The sequence below is a fragment of the Scyliorhinus canicula genome, chromosome 16, assembly GCF_902713615.1.
Source record: "Scyliorhinus canicula chromosome 16, sScyCan1.1, whole genome shotgun sequence".
In the NCBI taxonomy this organism is placed as follows: Eukaryota; Metazoa; Chordata; class Chondrichthyes; order Carcharhiniformes; family Scyliorhinidae; genus Scyliorhinus; species Scyliorhinus canicula.
In genome coordinates, this window is record NC_052161.1 from 49,099,721 (window position 1) to 49,117,777 (window position 18,057).

Sequence of the window (18,057 nt, forward strand, 5' to 3'; positions counted from 1 at the left end):
CACTTAACCCCATTATCGGAGAATCTAGCCCCAGATTCTTCTTCTGATATTAGGAATTATTTAACCTATGGGGTCGGACATATTAGCCTCCCCCTCGTTAACCCCACTGAGGGGCAGGAGCACCATCAACAGAGTAATGGACTGGGCGGCGCAGTAGCACAGTGGTTAGCATTGTTGCTTCACAGCGCTAGGGACCCGGGTTTGATTCCCGGCTTTGGTCACTAACTGTGCAGAGTCTGCGCGTTCTTCACGTGTCTGCGTGGGTTTCCTCCGGGTGCGCTGGTTTCCTCCCACAAGTCCTGAAAGACGTGCTTGTTAGGTGAATTGGACGTTCTGAATTCTCCCTCAGACCCGACGATTAGGGGATTTTCACAGTAACTTCATTGCGGTGTTAATGTAAGCCAACTTGTGACAATAATAAAAAGATTATTATAAAGGTTCGGCCCAAATGACAGCCAAGACTAGTCCTGGCTGTATTGTGTAAATTGTTATTTTATAATAAAAGTCAGTTTCTTTACGCCTCTCATATGGAATCCTCTGTGGCCACTAAATTAACAACTTCAAATTCCTTAAAGATGAAGTCCAATAAATTGGGTGTTACAAGAGCAGACTCTTTGTATTAACAAAACTGTTAAATAAGTCATTGGAAAATGCATTTCAGCGATTTTGAAGTGTCACATAAATAGTCATACATTGTGAAGATAATGTTAAGGTATTTTTCAAGTAATGCTGTAATGTACCACGATTTAGTCATTATAAAGTGTGTTTTGGAATGGACCATTTGCACTGTAAATCACTGTACAAAATTATTGATTATATATACAGTATGGACTGGATTATTTTCTCAATAATGAATTGCAGATAATTTTTCATTCACCCTCCATATGTCAGCCTTAACTCATTGGTAGTATTATCACTTCAGAGTCAGAAAAGATAGGTTCAAGCCCTACCCCAAGACTACTAAAACATCAAGCACTATTAAAGGCATGCTGCATAATCACTGGCACAGTCTTTCAGGTCAGGCACTAAAAACAAGGCCCAATTTTCCTCTCCAGTGGCTGAAATAGAACCCACGGCTCTAGGCAAAGAGAGCAATGGAGCCCTCTTGTTTCATGGCCAACCTTGATCCCTCAACCAGCAACACCAGAACCAGGTTACTTGGCCAAATAAGCTAATGCAGTTTAGAATCATAGAATCCCTCCAGTGCAGAAGGAGGCCATTCTCACCATCGTGTCTGCTCTGACCCTCCAAAAGAGCACCCTACCTAGGCCCATGCCCCCACCCTTTCCCCACCTAACCTTCTGGACATTAAGTGGCAATTTAGCTTGGCCAATCCACCTAGCCTGCACATGTCAGGACTGGGAGAAAACCGGAGCAACAGGAGAAATCCCGAGCAACAGGAGAAAACCCACACAGACACAGGGAGAATGTGCAAACTCCACAGTCACCCAAGGCCAGAATTGAACCCAGCTCCCTGGCATTGTGATCAGGCCGAGAATGGAGCATTGAGAGAAATGTGCTGTGGGGGAGGGGGGGGGGGTCTGTTATTCCCATGGCGGAGAATGCCCCTACTTGTCAGCATGGGGGAGGGCAGGATTTGCATTATGTTGTGGAGAGGGCCCACCATCGACCTCTGTATCGAGTCACCCAGGCAAAATGGCGGACCAATGCCAGGATACCAGTGGAATCCAATGAGCTCTCCCCCATGCATTAATTAGCATGGTTAAGGGAGAGAGACCCGCGCCTGGGAGCCACTGCCAAGTGCCAGCTGAGATCAGCAATTCTCTGCTGGCGGGAGCACTTATTCTCCAGAACGGAGAATCCTATTTTAGTAGATTGCATCTCAAAATGCAATTTTAATGGGAACCATCTGGCTTATTAATATCTTTTAGGAAAATAAATCTGCCTTCCTTACCTGGTCCGGCCTACATGTGACTCCAGATCCACATCAATGCAGTTGACTCTTAAGTACCCTCTAAAATGACCTGGCAAACCATTCAGTAATACAAAGCCTCTACAAAAAAGTCAACCCAGATTGACTGCGGGCTATTCAAGAAGATGGTTTGCCACTGTCACAAGAGCAATTAGGGATAGGCAACAAATTCTGGCCTTACCTGCAGCATCCACACCCCTTGAAATGTTTTTTTAAAAGAGACTTGTGGATTTGCGTACAGTCTTTGAATGGTGGGTTATGAAGGCTATTAAAAAGGCACAGGGAACCGATGATTCATAAATAGAGGGAGAGATCACAAAAACAAGATCATCTTTATAAAGCACAAGTTAGGCCCTAGTTTGAGTATTGAGGCCAATTCTGGAGACCACACTTTAGGATGGATGTCAAGTCCCTTGAGGTGATGTACAGGAGATTTGCTGGACTAGTACCAGGGCTGAAATACTTCAGTTACATGAAGAGGCTGCAGAAACATTGGCCCGGATTCTCCACTACCGCTGGTCACAAGAACAGACAATTTGGCACTCTTCCAAATCTCCCATTCCCTACAGCAGGACCAGAGAATCCCGCCGGCATGAACGGATGGAGAATCCCGCCCTTTGTCTTTCCTCCTTAGATCAGAGAAGGTCACGGGGAGATTTGATAGAAGCATTCAAAATCTTGAAGGGTTTGATGGAGTAATTTTCCAGATCATAGAAGAGTTAGTAACTAAAAGTCATAGATATGAATGGAACTAAGATGCACGGCCAGCGCGGGTCCGTGCATGCGCGCCACGGCCGTCTCGCACCCCCCTCCCTCCCCCCCACCGGGTAATATGGCGGAGGCCTACTGGGGCCCTGCCGAAGGAAATCAGCCCCCTCCCGGAATGAACGCACCCGCTGATTGGTTGCCCCTGATCACGGGCCTGGCCACCGTGGAGACCCCCTCCTGAGTCGGCTCCCCTGCCGCCCACCAGGACGGCCCCCGCAGCCAGAACGCCAAGGTCACGCCGGTAGGACCATACGCGAACGACATCGGCAAGACTTGGTGGAAAACGGCAGGCACTCGGGCCGTCGAGCGCGGAGAATCTCCGCGGGGTCTGCTTTCAACGGCACCCCCCAACCAGCGCCATGGTGACCCGGCCCAGTGTCGGAGCCACGTGGGGGGTTTCGCGCTCCACCCAGGCGATTATCCAATCCGGCGTGGGCTCGGAGGACCTACCCCATATTCCAAACATTTACTTGTTGTTAAAAAAGATTCTACTTAATTCCGTATTGAATTTACTAGTGACTGTCTAATATTGCCACATGTCTTGTGGTGCAGTGGCTATCAACCTACCATAGGGCCAGAAGGTCTGTGTTCTGAGTTAATATGCCAGACTGACAGGTTAAGTACAACTTGCAATTTCTTCCAACATGCGTCAATAGCAGGCGGTAAAAGCAGGAAAGTTTCCTGGTCAGCCATGTGATGGAAAAAAAGTTGGAGCCTCCACCATTACTATCCATAGCTCCAGATAGCTGTATGCATGTTGCCATAGCAACCTGGACTCCCTGAGTGTACAATAACACACATCATCTTATATTTGTGGCTCCAAGTCCCTCAAGTGGAAGCATCTTTACTATGTCTACTTTATGCAACTTCTTAGTAATTCTAAACACCTCCATTAGGTGACCCATCAGTCTTCTCTTCACAAGAGAAATTAGCTCTGATTGTGTTTTGTTTTTCCAAACTTTTTTTGTTTGTTTTTAAATTATGTTGTCCAACAATTTAAAGAAATCTACTCAATCAGTATATATCTCCCTGAGCAGCACTATCTGCAGAATATGTTGCTTAGATGTGACCCTTGGCCACGTTGAATGTAACCCATAATGAAATTTTTACCGGTCACCAGTGAAACCTCAGACAATAGATAATGCGATGTACGTCTGTCCTGCTTTAACTTCTTACTATATGTGTGGGGCGGAATGGTGGCACAGTGGTTAGCACTGCCGCTTCACAGCTCCGGGGTCCAGGTTCGATTCCCGGCTTGGGTCACCATCTGTGTGGATTCTGCATGTTCTCTTCGTGTCTGTGTGGGTTTCTTCCGGGTTCTCGGGTTTCCGCCCACAGCCCAAAGATGTGCAGGTTCGGTGGAGTGGCCATACTTAAATTGCCCTTCGTGTCCAAAAAGGTTAGTTGGGGTTACAGAGTTATGGGGATAGGGTGGAGGTGTGGGCTTAAGTAGTGTTCTCTTTCCAAGGGCCAGTGCAGATTCTGTGGACCCAATGTCCTCCTTCTGCACTGTAAATTCTATGATTCCACATTGATGGCATTATAATTTAGCAGAAATAAATGTAGGTTAAAAGAATCAGATCAATTTGTATTTTATTTGCAATGTTCCACCACCATCTTCAGAATACGTTGCTAGATGTGACACCTTGGCCACTTTTAATGTAACCTATCATGCAATTGTCACCGGTCACCGGTCAAACTTCAGACAATAGAACTTTGTCAGGATGAATCATGTCCGTAATTCATGCTGAAAGGGTGCAGAAGAGTATGCTTAACTTGGCCTGGGAATTTTCTGTGAGTCTTGTTTACTTTCAAATTTCACTCTCCCACCTGATCACTTCGACCTGAAAGTAAGAGTCAGTCACATTAAATACAGCTCCTTGACAGCCTCAATGATTAGCAGTAAAACAGGGCCCCAGCTTTTAATCCAGCAATATCAGTAAATAACCAATCAATGAGCAGAAAGCGGTTGTGAATGAAGACTCCTTGAGGAAGGCCAAACATGTAAGTAATTGTTACATTATCAAGCAATTCATTAATTACAGTATTGACTCTGGAAGGTTGTAAAGTGACATTGTTTAAAAGTGTTTTTTTCCATTGTACACACCCTTTAGTGAAGTTTGCATTCTGATAAGCGTGCAGGAATACTAATCTAGAGAAATTAATCAGCAGTGACTGGCTGATGTTTGGCATTGTATTAGGTTGCCATGTAATCTGCTGGGACGTACAAGATGTTCACATATAGCAGGACATCGCAGGGTAGTTTACATTGTGGTCAATCAAGTCTTGTTTGGGGATTCTCATTTGTAACCTTGCGTTTATTCTGTTGTCGCCTTAGCAAATTTGTGGAGGTAGTGTTACTGTTCAGAGAGGATCATTGAAAGTTGTTCATTAGAAATTAGTATTTATTTAACGCCTCTTTGCACAAATCAAAATTTGTGGCATGGTGTCAACCTTTGAGAATTAAATTCAGCTTTTTCGGGTGCTCGATTGTGATTTTCAAAAACAAAAAGGCATGTTTTCAGTTCCTGTCGAGAGAAGGATCGGAGATTCCGATTGCTCAGGAGCTAAACCTTCCATGTGATTGTGATCTGATATGCAGCACTATGACTCAAGTAATATTTGCACTTCTTGTCCTTTGCTACCTCAGCCCATGGATTGCCTGATTGACCCCATTTTCCTCAGGAACCTTTGACCCCATTGTTAGCTTGGTCACCATGGTGTTATTGTAACATTTGCAAGTAGCAGCTGTTTAACACATTGTATTTTAACTGCACTGTTTGCAGTTCGCTGTTTACCATACTGATTTTTCCCCCCCAAATGAGCTACATAACATTTCCTAGTTTATTCAGTAAAAGAGGCTGGCTGGCCTAAGAGCCTGGATATGTTTTTATCCAAGAAATTTTTGAGGCAGAATTATCAAGAGGTAACTTGAAAAGAAAATCAGTTTTATTAACGCCAGATAAAATGAATTGACATTTAATATTCCACCTCAAGATTCAAAGGATCTTTCCACCCGCCTCTTGAGTATTATTTATTTTGGTGCAGTGTGAGCTTTGAAATGAGCTTTGTCTTTCACTTTCTTACAACCAAATTAGGAGCTGGCTATTTGACTCAAATAATTTTTCACATTTTTACAATGACTTAATGAATCAGTGAAGACTTAATAAAGCTGTTGTTCAGTTCACATGGAGATGTCATCTTACAGTGCATTCACACACAAACTTTAGCATTGTAGCTAAGCAGTTTCTGATTCACCGTAACGTGAATACTGGTTAGAGGCTTTCACACCAATGATTTAGCGACTGATCCCATTAGATCATTTGGAACGAATCTCTCAGGAACTGGATTTTCACACTCAAATTGCAGATCACAAACTGCAAGGTAAGAATGGTGTTCTGCAGTTTAGAAAGAAAAGACAGATGTTGTGTCTTCTAATGCCCATAAGTTAATCACACTTTAGACTCATAAATACTGGAGCTTCATCCAGTGCATTTCTTTCAGCTCTGTATGTGGATAGTGGACTGATACTGGCACATGACTCTAGTCGGCAATGAATGTGGCACCCTCGGATATATATTCAAATAACATTTAGTTCCTAGTTCTTTATGAATAATATAACAACATACCTTCATTTGCATAGCATCTTTTTTTTTAAATTTAGGGTATCCAATTAATTTTTTCCAATTAAGGGGTAATTTAACATAGCCAATCCACCTACCCTGCACATCCTTTGGGTTGTGGGGGCGAAACGAATGTGCAAACTCCAAACGGACATTGACCCAGAGCTGGGATCGAACCTGGGACCTTGGCGCCGTGAGGCACTCGTGCTAACCACTTGCGCCACCGTGTTGCCCTTGCATAGCATCTTTGACAACTTGATAATGTCACAAAGCATATTACAGCCAATGAAATACTTATCAAGTGCATAGTCACTGTTACAACTTGGGAAACACGAGCGGCACGGTGGCACAGTGGTTAGCACTGCTACCTCACGCAGAGGACCCGCGTTCAGTCCCGGCCCTGGGTCACTGTCCATGTGGAGTTTGCACATTCCCGCCGTGCCTACGTGGGTCTCCCCCCCACAACTTAAAGATGTGTAGGATAGGTGGATTGGCCATGCTAAATTGCCCCTTAATTGGAAAAAAATAATTGGGTACTTGAAATCTAAAAAAAAAATTAAATTAAGTTTTAAAAAATAACTTTGGAAACGCAACACCCAACTTGTGGCAATTAGGTTCAGCAATGTAATAATGAGCGGCATGCCTGCATGCTTATCTGAATGCATCAATCTTTTAGTGATGTTGATTGAAGGATAAATATTATCAAGGACACGGAGATGAAATTCCCTGTTCCTCTTCTAAATGTAGCATTGAATCCTATATATCACCTGAGAGCTCAACTGAACATCTCATCTGAAAGACAGTTCCTGTGACAGTGGAGCACTCTTTCAGTACTGCACTGGAGTATCAGCCTAGATTTTGTGCTCAAATTGATCTTGAGCTAATTCTGACCCAATGGTGAGAGTGCTACCCCTGAGTACCTAGCTGATGGTTAAATGTTAACAGTGCTCCCTCGGACCTCCATAAACTGCGATGATTGCAAAACATCAACAAAACTAGGATTATTATTGAGTTGGGAGAGCTGTATTGTAAATTAACCTTCTAATCCGCAACAGAATTTGAGAGCAATTCACTCTCAGTTTATTTGAGGAAGTGTAGCTTTGTTTGTGACTAATGTACTGCATTTTGATTGGTTTTAGTGCTATCACATCTAAATGCTCAAACCTTGTTTTGTGATTATGAAAACTGTTTTATTTGAAACTAGTCCCTTGAATCATAGCTTTATTCACATAGATTAATGCACAGCTAGATAGCACACCTGCTGACAGTATGATAAATATATACAATAGACATGGATCATCTCAGTGTGCATGTTATTTATGTTTGGGAGCAGCAAACCAAATTAAGTGCCGGAATTAAGCAAACCAAATTAAGTGCAGGAATTTATATAATGGCAACATTGGGTTGACCTGTTTCCCAAGTGGAGTTGTTACTGCTTCCCTCGGGCTTCATGTGTATCCTTGAAGTTGCTGCAATTCCTAAGAGGTTGATAGTCATCCTCACAAATCTTCACTCACCACTGTCATGGAAAGACTTGCATTTTTACCGCACCTTTCACAACTTCACCAAATTGCACAGCGGCACGGTGGCACAGTGGTTGACATTGCTGCCTCACAGTGCCAGGGACCGGGTTCAGTTCCAGCCTTGGGTGACTGTGTGTTCTCCCGTGTCTGTGTGGGTTTCCTCCGGGTTCTCTAGTTTCCTCCCACAGTCCAAAGATGGCCATGTTAAATTGCCCCTTCGTGTCCAAAGCAGGTGAGGTTACGGGGATAGGGTGGGAGAGTGGGCCTAAGTAGGGTGCTCTTTCGGAAAGTCAGTGTACACTCAATGGGCCAAATGGACTCCTTCTGTATTGTCTAGATTCTATGATTCCTCTATCTGCCTCCCTTTTCCTTTCCTCCCTTCCTTTCAGTTTCTTGTTTTGCTCAGCTATTGGCTAAGAATTTAAATATGTGTAAACAGACTGTTGAAGTAAATTCCACTACTGTTGTCCAAGCCACACCAGCTGACGCCTTTGCTGGTCAGTTAGGGCACTGCTTTACATTTGATCAAAGCAGCTTTGGACCTGGATTGAAGCAAAATACAATTCGGGAGTCAGAATTGCTGACATTTTGTGTGAAGGCATGTTTAAGAGACTTCCAAGAAGTCCAACAAATGTGCTAAAAATCACTTTGAATAATTTTCATTCTCGAAGAGAGGCCACACTCCTGTCAACTTTTTTGCAACATGAAAATGTTAAGTAGCATCTGGAAACCAGTGGGTGGAGCTCTTGAACATACACACAGACACATATGTACCGAACTCCATTGTCAGTGAACAGAGAGCAACAAAGGGGTTGAAGTAACTCCACTCTGCTGGTCCAGAGGTTGTTATCTATGGCTCAGTTGGCCCCACGTTAGGATATGTCAAGCTTCTTTGTTCTTTATTCCATTTTTTATGCAAGGTGGAATATAAAGACCAATGTTTTTGCCTTTAAGAATGTGAACGCATTGTTTGGTATTCCTCAGCAATTGTAATACAATTAATGATAGTTCCGTTTTCACTGCCACGGTGTCAGTAGCACAGTTACACAGCCAGTGTAATGTCCTATTTCGTAGATCAGGGAGGTAGTAGTTTGAATTTTCTTTAAACTTTGCACCCAAGGCCCACCCAATGCAATGTTTGAGCTGGCACCAACTTAGACAGTGTTCCTATCAGAAACAAGCGGGAGCTGAATAATTATGAGAGCCCTATTCTAGTTTTAGAATCTTGCAAAGAATTTTGTTGCCACATAACATTGCCGTCACCAGTTTCTCATTCTGCTTTAAAAACTGAATGGCGCGAGTCTGCAGGTTGCTATTTTCAGCAATATTTAACTTCTGTTCTCAGTACAACAAACTACAAAGCTTTTGGGAGAGGCCGTTTGCTCCTTTCAGATAGTGCTTTTTGACTACTTCGACCGTATCAGTGTTTGTTCCACCCTTACAGAATTATCAACTTGCAATGTACTTCAAGCAACGCATTTATTTATCGTAACAGGAGACCCCAGCAATTCCACTCTAGCTTGAAGAAGAGGAGACGGCTCAGGGGCGTGGAAACTCTGCTGGTGTAGGGAGAGCAAATACGAGAGAAATACACCAGAAGCCTAGCCTTCCTCTCCCCAAAGAGTGTATTGGCCCATCGTAACTTCCCTGGGCAGCAATACCTCTGGTGGCAGCAGAGCTGCGGGGAAGAAGCTGTCGCAGAATGGTGCCACTTCTAGCAACAAGATCAGCAAGTAGTATTGCCTGTTGCAGCTAAGATCATTGCAGCTTCTCCTTTTTCAAAGATCGGCATCATTGGCTGTTGCCTGTGAGCTGTCGGGGCTGCATGCTGACTGGTAGTCTATGCCCATTACCCTGGCTGTTGTAATGATGTAGTTATCGATCCTCAATTCCCCCCCCCCCCCCGTCCCCACCCCACTCTTTGACTGTGTATAGCTAGTGAAGAATCGGCTGCTGGAGGACAAGGGCTGTCCTCTTATGTACACTTGACTCATGACTCCTCACAGCATCAGTTTCCCCAATGTCTGATGAACTCAGAGAGTGGGAAGAGGGATAAATATTAGCAAATGATTGGCAGCGCTGTGCCGTTCATGTGTGAGCGAGCGAGTTAAATAGAAAGACCAAAGGAAAGGAAGATACCCAAACACCCTTGTATGTGTGTGTGTGTGTGTGACCTCCAGCCTAGCCAATGGAAATGTTGCCTTCCCACCATCTGTCAATGATGTTAATCGTAGCACTTTGTCAATCCAGGTCCTCCACCTGATCTTGTTTTTATCTTCCTCCTGCTGGGTGCAAAGCTACCCTGCAAGCATAGTGGAAATTAGTTCATGATGATAGGCTTTGACGATATATGAGGCAGCTTAGCTAGTGTGTCTGCCTAGAAGAAGCACTTGGTGTGTGCAAGAGGAGAAAGTAGTTGTGAGGTAAGCAGCTGGCCCTGAGTGTGCAGATGCAAACAACAGTTGTAACAAAATGGTCTGTTATTCTTGCACATCAGGTACGAGAAGCAGGGGATTGGGGGGGGGGGGGGGGGGGGGGGGAGGAGGGAGGAGGAAGGACCAGTAATACTAAGGTGACCCAGGCTGGTGCGGAGAGTGAGAGATGTGAACAGGAGCCTTACCCAACAGCTCTGGTGAGGCCATTAATGTTTTTTTCTGGCATTGCTGTCAGGCCCTGGGAACAATGTTTGTGTTCTTTACATATTCAAGTATCTCTGCTGAGAGATTTTGCCTGGTCATCCACTGCCCATCACTGGTGAAGAGTGCCTCCTTCCTGCTGCTAGCACACCTCCACAACACACAAACCTGAAGGCCCAGGCAGAAATACAGCTTATCAGTGAAAACGACATTTCCCCTTCAAAACTGAATGCTGTCTTTAAATACAGGTCATGGAGACAGCTTTTATGCCCTCCAAATGGGTGAGCTTCCTATACAGAGGACAATAAATGCGGGCAGCCTGGGCTAAATATTAAAATGAGGTCTGATCACAAAAATGGATTGAGTGTCACAATTCTGCGATAATCTAAATTCATACCCATAATGTCAGCTGTGGTTGGTTTTGTAATATGATGTTATAGGTATGTTCTTGTGAGTTGAATTAAAATGACTCTTAAAAATTGCCATTTGGAAATTGGTCCAAATTTTGCTGGTTAGGGGCAACTCTCTGTATGTATGTTAGTTATAATTGTTCGTTCACATTAAATTTGCAAATCTATATTTTTTGCAAAGCTAGAAAGTGTCAAAATTGTTGACTACATTGCAGTGCTTTACCGATACTGATCACAAAGGTAGATATTATGGGGCGCAATTTGCCAGCCTCGTCACGCCCGACTTGGTGACGCGACGAGGTCATCTCGCACAAGATTCGCGAACCTCAAAACATAGAACATAGAACAGTACAGGACAGAACAGGCCCTTCGGCCCTCAATGTTGTGCCGAGCCTTGTCCGAAACCAAGATCAAGCTATCCCACTCCCTGCCATTCTGGTGTGCTCCAACATCATGCAAGATTCTACAGAATTCTGTGAGACGTCACAATCTAGATCTCACCCACACTGGGCATGATCCAGATTAGCATATTTAAATGAGAATTTGGTAATTTAAGTATGTCTGCGCCAGAATTCCCCTGGTGCCCAGGACCTAATTCTCACGCCTAGGAAACCTCGCCAGGTCGCAGTTTAGTCCTGGTCCACACTGGACCAATCATACTGGCACCTGGGTGGCACTGCCAGGATGCCCAGGTGGCACCACCAGGCTGATAGGGGCACTGCCAAGGCACCAGGTTGGCAGCGCAAAGGTGCCCAGGTGCTAGGTTGCCCATGCCAGGATTGGGCCTGGGGTGCCTTGCCCATTAAAGGTGGGAGGAGGTGGGGCTGGAGGAGCTGGAACAGGTAGGTTGGGTGCAGTTGGGGGGGGGGGGGGGGGATCCTGAGGTTATGGTGGGGTCACTGAGAGGCTCAAAAGATCTGGGCTGCCTTTAAAACTGGTGCCCTGATCCGTGAGTCATGTTTCTGAACTGGAAAGCTGAACTCACCAGCGCAGGAAATATAAGTGAGGCCTCACGAGGGCGCCCCCTGCCAAGGCCAAAAAAATGGCAACGTTCCATTGAAAATCCCGCTAAACATGCTCAAAGTGGAACTCTGTTTTTATCCCATTTAATCGCGCCCATAGTTAATTGGTCAGAAAACTGCAAATGTTATTGCCCCTGAACTGGTCAATCGTTGCCATGTGCTCCAGGGTTGGAAGCAGAGACTAATCCCGCTTCGGTGGGCAGTGGGACCTGGGACCACATTTTTCTGACAGCAGTCAATAAAGTGGCTGCTGCTGGATCTGCTGCTCCTATTAAGGAGGGTGGCCTTCTTCCAAGTGTTGCCACTCAATTACTGCGCTGGCGGTGGCCATTACTGAAACTGCACCTGGAGACCGAGGGCGTATTGTTCCTCAGAGTCAGATAAATTGTGTCTGGGACTTCCAGGTCCAGTCAGGCAGGTCTAATGAGGTGATGGGTGGTGGAGGGATGGGGTGGGGGGGAGGTTGGTGGCATGGATTGAGGATCAATAAATGTAGCAGCGGACTCCTCAGCCACAGGTAAAGCCAGCATACATGTGCCGAGGCCCTTTTAATTGGTCACTTAAATGGCTCAATTAGGCTCCGTTCAGATGGCCCATATTCCAATTATCCCGTCACTTGCAAAATGACGTGACAGCAGGAAAACTGCAAGCACACTGCCCAACATCTTCCTTTGCGATTTTGGCAGCTTTTGCCCCCTCCCAGACATCAAGGGTTAGAAAAATTCAGCCCACTGTGTGGAACCAGTGGAAGTTATGTGGCATTGCTCATGGGAAGTTACAACAACAACTTGCACTTACATTGTGGCTTCATTGCAGTAAAATACACCAAGGTGTTTCATGGAAACATTGTCAAATGAAATGACCAGCTATTTAGGGCCAATTGCAAAGAGGTAGGTTCCAAGGAGCGCCTGAGAGGAGGGAAAGAAAGGAGAGAGGCACAGAGGTTGAGGAAGGGAATTCCGGAACTGAGGGTCTTGTCCGCTAAAGGCATGGATGGCAGTGGAAGAGTTACAATCAGGAATGCCGCTTTTTTGGAGGGTTGAGCGGCTGGAGGAGGATCACAGTGGGTGAGAACATTGTGAGGTTTGAAAACAGTGTGCAAATTTTAAAATGGAGGTAAAAACAGAAAATGCTGGATGAACTAAGCAGGCCTGGCAGTCTCTGTGGAGAGCGAAGCACCCAGTCAATGTTTCAAGTCCATTGACCCTTCTACAGAAAATTAAAATTGAAGGGTTTCTTAGCTGCAAGACTGTGCACGTCAGCGAGCATAGGGGTGATGGGTGAATGGGACTCGGTGCACGTTAAGACAAGAGCAGCAGAGTTCAGGGCAACCTCAAGTTTACAAAGGGTCAGAAATGTGTTAGAATAGTCAAGTCCAGAGGTAACAATGGCATGGATGAGGCTTTATGATTTACTCTGCCCAGTTAAAGAGTCACTCATTCGGATTTCTCTTTTCCAGCTATCCATACAGTGAGGACTCAAATCAGGGAAAGCAGTACATGAATACAAGGTGTCCCTCATGGTGTGATCGAATCCTTTTGTCTCATTCAGCACGGGATCTTATTCATAAGGTAAGTAGTTAACCCAAAGTTTTGTTCCTCTAACCTTGAGCAAACGTAAGAATGAATGTTTAGTTAGAAACCGTTGCAGGTTTCATGTGCCACACTGCCCTACACGTAAAGCTTACAGATTAAATTTGAATTTCTATGTAGGTCTTTATCCTGCCTTAGTGGCTACATTGTGCGATGCACATCGCAGGATCTCTGGAGAACTGATATGGTAATTGTTTAATCCTCAAAGTTAAAGTTTCAAGTTAAAGTTAATCAACCAAGAAGTAACAGTTTGAATGGGAATTGGGAGTAGCTTATTTAAAACAATGTGTAACACAGTCTGCTGCACTGGCCTGAGGTGAAAAAGCCACCGTGCAGCATTCATCAGGTATCGACTACCCTCCCAACCTTGTAAATTCAGGACAATCATTTAACTGGCTCTGTATGGTTGAAGCAGGAAACCAGGTGACCCTTTTTTACCGACTGTATATACAGTGAATATGAAAATAAGACTTTTTCTTGTCAATAGTGGGGTGACTGGATCCAGAAGTGGTATTCAGCTTTGGGTTTCTTTTCATTGTCCCAGCACCTTTCGCTTTCCTTGTTGAGTTTTGCCTACTGCAACGTGCTTGGGTGGGATGGTCTTTTCAAGGGCCGGTGCAGACTCGATGGGCCGAATGGCCTCCTTCTGCACTGTAGGGATTCTATTTTTCTTTCAATTAAGTGAGGATGTTTAGCCGTCCCATTAGGCAGAGCTCCTCATGATAAACAACCCCTCTAAGACTGATTAAAAGGTGCACTCAGTGCAGAGATAAGTACAAGATGGCCAGGGAGACAATTTGTTAAAAAAATAATAATTTGCAATTTATGTTACTGCCCATTCACAAGACATCATCATTGTTGGGAGCACTGTGGCTCTATTATAGCCCATCACTATATGATGGGGAGGTGCGTGATTTGGCACTACATGTCGTCCACAACAAATTCTGTGAATTTCTGCACCTTACAAGCAATCTGATTTACCGCCGAATGCTGTCATTTTACTTTAAAAGTGTCTGTCTCTGATTGAAACTGAGTTCTAAACAAATTGGGCGGGATTCTCCGACCCCCCGCCGGGTCGGAGAATCGCCGGGGGCCGGCGTCAATCCCGCCCCCACCGTGTCCCGAATTCTCCGGCACCGGAGATTCGGTGGGGGCGGGAATCGCTCCGCGCCAGTCGTCGTGCCTCCTCCCGCCGATTCTCCGGCCCGTGATGGGCCGAAGTCCCGCTGCTGTCATGCCTCTCCCGCCGGCGTGGATCAAACCACCTACCTTACCAGCGTGGGGGGAGCGCGGGGCGATCTGGCCCCGGGGGGTGCCCCCACGGTGGCCTGGCCCGCGATCGGGGCCCTCCGATCGGCCGGCCGGCCTATGCTGTGGGGGCACTCTTTTTCTTTCGCCTTCGCCATGGTCTTCACCATGGCGGAGGCGGAAGTGACCCCCTCCCCTGCGCATGCGCGGGGATGACATCAGCAGCCGCTGATGCTTCAGCATAGGCGCGGACTTCCGCCGGCTGGCGAAGTCCCTTCGGCCCCGGCTGGTGTGGCACCAAAGGCCGTTCCCGCCAGCAGGTGGAGTGCCAACTACTCCGGCGTGGGCCTAGCCCTTCAATGTTAGGGCCTGGCCCCTAACCGTCTCCGCACCTTTGGGGCGGCCCGACGCCGGAGTGGTTCACTCCAGTCCATCACGCTGGACCCCCCGCCCTGCCGGGTGGGGGAGAATCCCGCCCATTATCTCCAGCAACCTTATGGTCTGAGCCAGCATGGGCCGCCGCACAACAAGCTCAAAATCCCACCACACTACTCTGGGGATGAAGAGAAAATTAGAGCTGCTGATCTTTGAGTACCATTTTCTAACACAAACATAACTATGAGCAGAAAATGATATTCGTCATGTCATTGAACATCTAAAAGGCAAAAGTTTTGTTGACAGTATCATGACCCTATTTTTAAAATAAAAATATTTCATTCCAAAGCTATTTAATTACCTTCACATCCTTACTATAGGCATTGACGAGAACTGTGGTTTGTTTTCCTAAGCCTGAATGAAACAGTGGCCATCAAATAAAATAATCTTGACAACAAAATTTCCTCTAGATCCAATTCTCTCTCTTTCGTTCTGTGCATATATCTCTGTCTGTCTGCTTCTGTCTCTCTTTTCCTCATGTCTCTCTCTCCCTGGCGATAGTACCATGTTCTTACTTCCTTAACCAGCAACCTCAGTCAGAAGCCTTATCACTGTCCTGCTATGCGGCAAAAATAAACCACCCACCTGATGCAAATCAGGCCACGAGCACAGGCTCATGTACATTAACTGTATTACTATCTATACTGTCAAGCAACATTAACAACTGTCTTTACCATAATCACGGTATCGCTTTACACAGCATGAAAGCTTTATTCATCTTCATTCATCTAACCGGGAACATAACATTTATTTGATTTTAGTCGCACAAGGGTGAATTTTCATGACAATTTTATATTTTATATTGCCCTTCTTAAGGTGCCAGTAGTTCAGTTCTGGATCTTTTCAGTCCTCATTAAAATTATTAACATTGATTTTCTCTCCTTGCCGTCTTGTAAGGGCTTTCACTGCTTCTGACAGAGTCAAAGCCCATGGCCTTCAACACTCTTCCTCAGTGCGTGCTGGGAGCATTAAATGGACACATATATAGTACCTAACAGATTCGCAAATAATTCATTGAATGATGATTTTTTTTTAAAGTTTGAAGCCCAAACATTTTTGTCATCTGAAAATGGCATTGTGTCAATTTTAAATGTTGGATATTACAAATGCTGAATGGCTTGGTCTATTTTATTGTTCGATGGCGTGATTTTGATAGTGTAGCCTTTAGGGTTTATGCAAGTTTGACTTCCAAACTCTATTAGTGCTTGAAATGTTGGATTATCCAATTAGCACCTCACTCAGTTGCAAACAAGAGCACAGTTTATGTAGACATCAAGCTGATAATTGAATTGTTAAAAGATTAACAATTGTGAGTTTGCTGTTAATATGTTTTTTGTGGTTCAACAAATATTACTTTTAGTTTGTGTAGCTTTTAGCCAATTGGACCTTTATGCCTTTTGACTGGTTTATGCTGTTCATTGTCATCAGTGCGATATTGCTCCTGTAGCAATCTGTCTCCCCTCTCTCTCTCTCTCTCTCTCTGTCTGTCTCTCTCTTCATTGATCTTCCTCAATTCGGAATAAAAAGTAAAGCATCTGACCCGTAAAATGCCTTTTGCATTATAATTAGATTGTATCACTTTCCACATTTATTTTATTGCCTCCCGTGATTACCCAGGTACATAATAGTACAGATAGAGAGCTCACTTTGGAATACTGCAGATAGGGGCCTAGCCTAATGTGTGAATCGTCTCGTATTAGCAAACGGCACGTTGAGCACAATGCACTAGGCGTTACAGATTGTACAGACATGGAGCTGTAAACAGCCACTGTGCAACATCATCTATCATGCCATGGTCCGTTAACTCACCATCATGTTATTTTATGCTTTCTGAGCCCTAACACACCAAAGGTTGGCCACTGCTTCGGAGCTGCGTAACTGCTTGATAGCATGTGATAATGAATGCTCACTGAAGTGTAGTTTTGTTTCTGCTTGTGTGCTGCTGTAATTTGTTTATCCTGTCTTAAGATTATGCAGCTGAAAATCTACAATTTTAAGCTGCTTTTGAAAATTATCATCTTGAAATTGATGAATGCACTTGAACTTCCTGCTTTGACTACATGATGATTCCAGCATATTGAAAGTAACCATGCATATATATAAAAGGTTACATTTTGATTGCAGGCAACAGTGCTTTATAATAATGTGTCTGACCTTAAAACAGCTCATTGCATTCAAAGCTAATTAGAAGATTGTTGATTTTTTTTGTGTTTTATGTTATGGCTTTATTTAATTTTTTGTGATGTCCATTTGACTGCACTTCGCAAGCATGAAGTGAGACAATGGCAAGAACCTTCCTAATAAATCCTTCCATAAATGAGATTTTATTCAAACCCAGCTTTTCTACTTGAATCCATTACTTCCATGTTGCTGCACATTCCCTATTGGTGGCGGGTTAATGAATGAATTGCAGGTTCCCCTACTAATGCTGTATGCACAGCCCCAGTTTGCAGTGCAGGCGAAAAATGGGTGAGGTGCCAGTGGCATTTTATAAGGTACATTACACAAATAAAATTTGATCCTGAGAGTTTTACACAATTTGAATTGATGTTAAGATGATCCTCCACTCTTTACTTCATTTACAATCGAAGGACAGGCACTATAATGAGAGCAGGTGGCTGAATCGAAGTTGGAAGCTGTGGATTTGTAGGGCATGAGTGAGCATTAACGCTGGCTGCACTAACTGCAAACTTGGATGAGATTTAATTGAAGTGTGATGCACAAAGCCTATACTTGCTATTTACTGTCATATTCTATTTACACAGCTTCAAGCGTCACAAAATATCATGGGTGATTCCTGTGTTTCCATTGCTGCACAGAATATTGATTTGTCTAACTTGTTTATACGTGACAGGCCAGTCTTATGT

General features: G+C 44.6%; 1 protein-coding gene across 2 annotated transcripts in view; it reads left to right on the plus strand.

The window, feature by feature from the left end:
- LOC119950798 (inositol polyphosphate-5-phosphatase A) overlaps positions 1-18,057 on the plus strand; it is a 659,385-nt gene that overhangs the window by 600,798 nt on the left and 40,530 nt on the right. For both annotated transcript variants that reach the window (XM_038773583.1, XM_038773584.1), the window contains exon 13: positions 13,375-13,486. In XM_038773583.1, the coding sequence (XP_038629511.1) occupies positions 13,375-13,486 (112 nt within the window). The remainder of the gene's footprint in view (positions 1-13,374; positions 13,487-18,057) is intronic.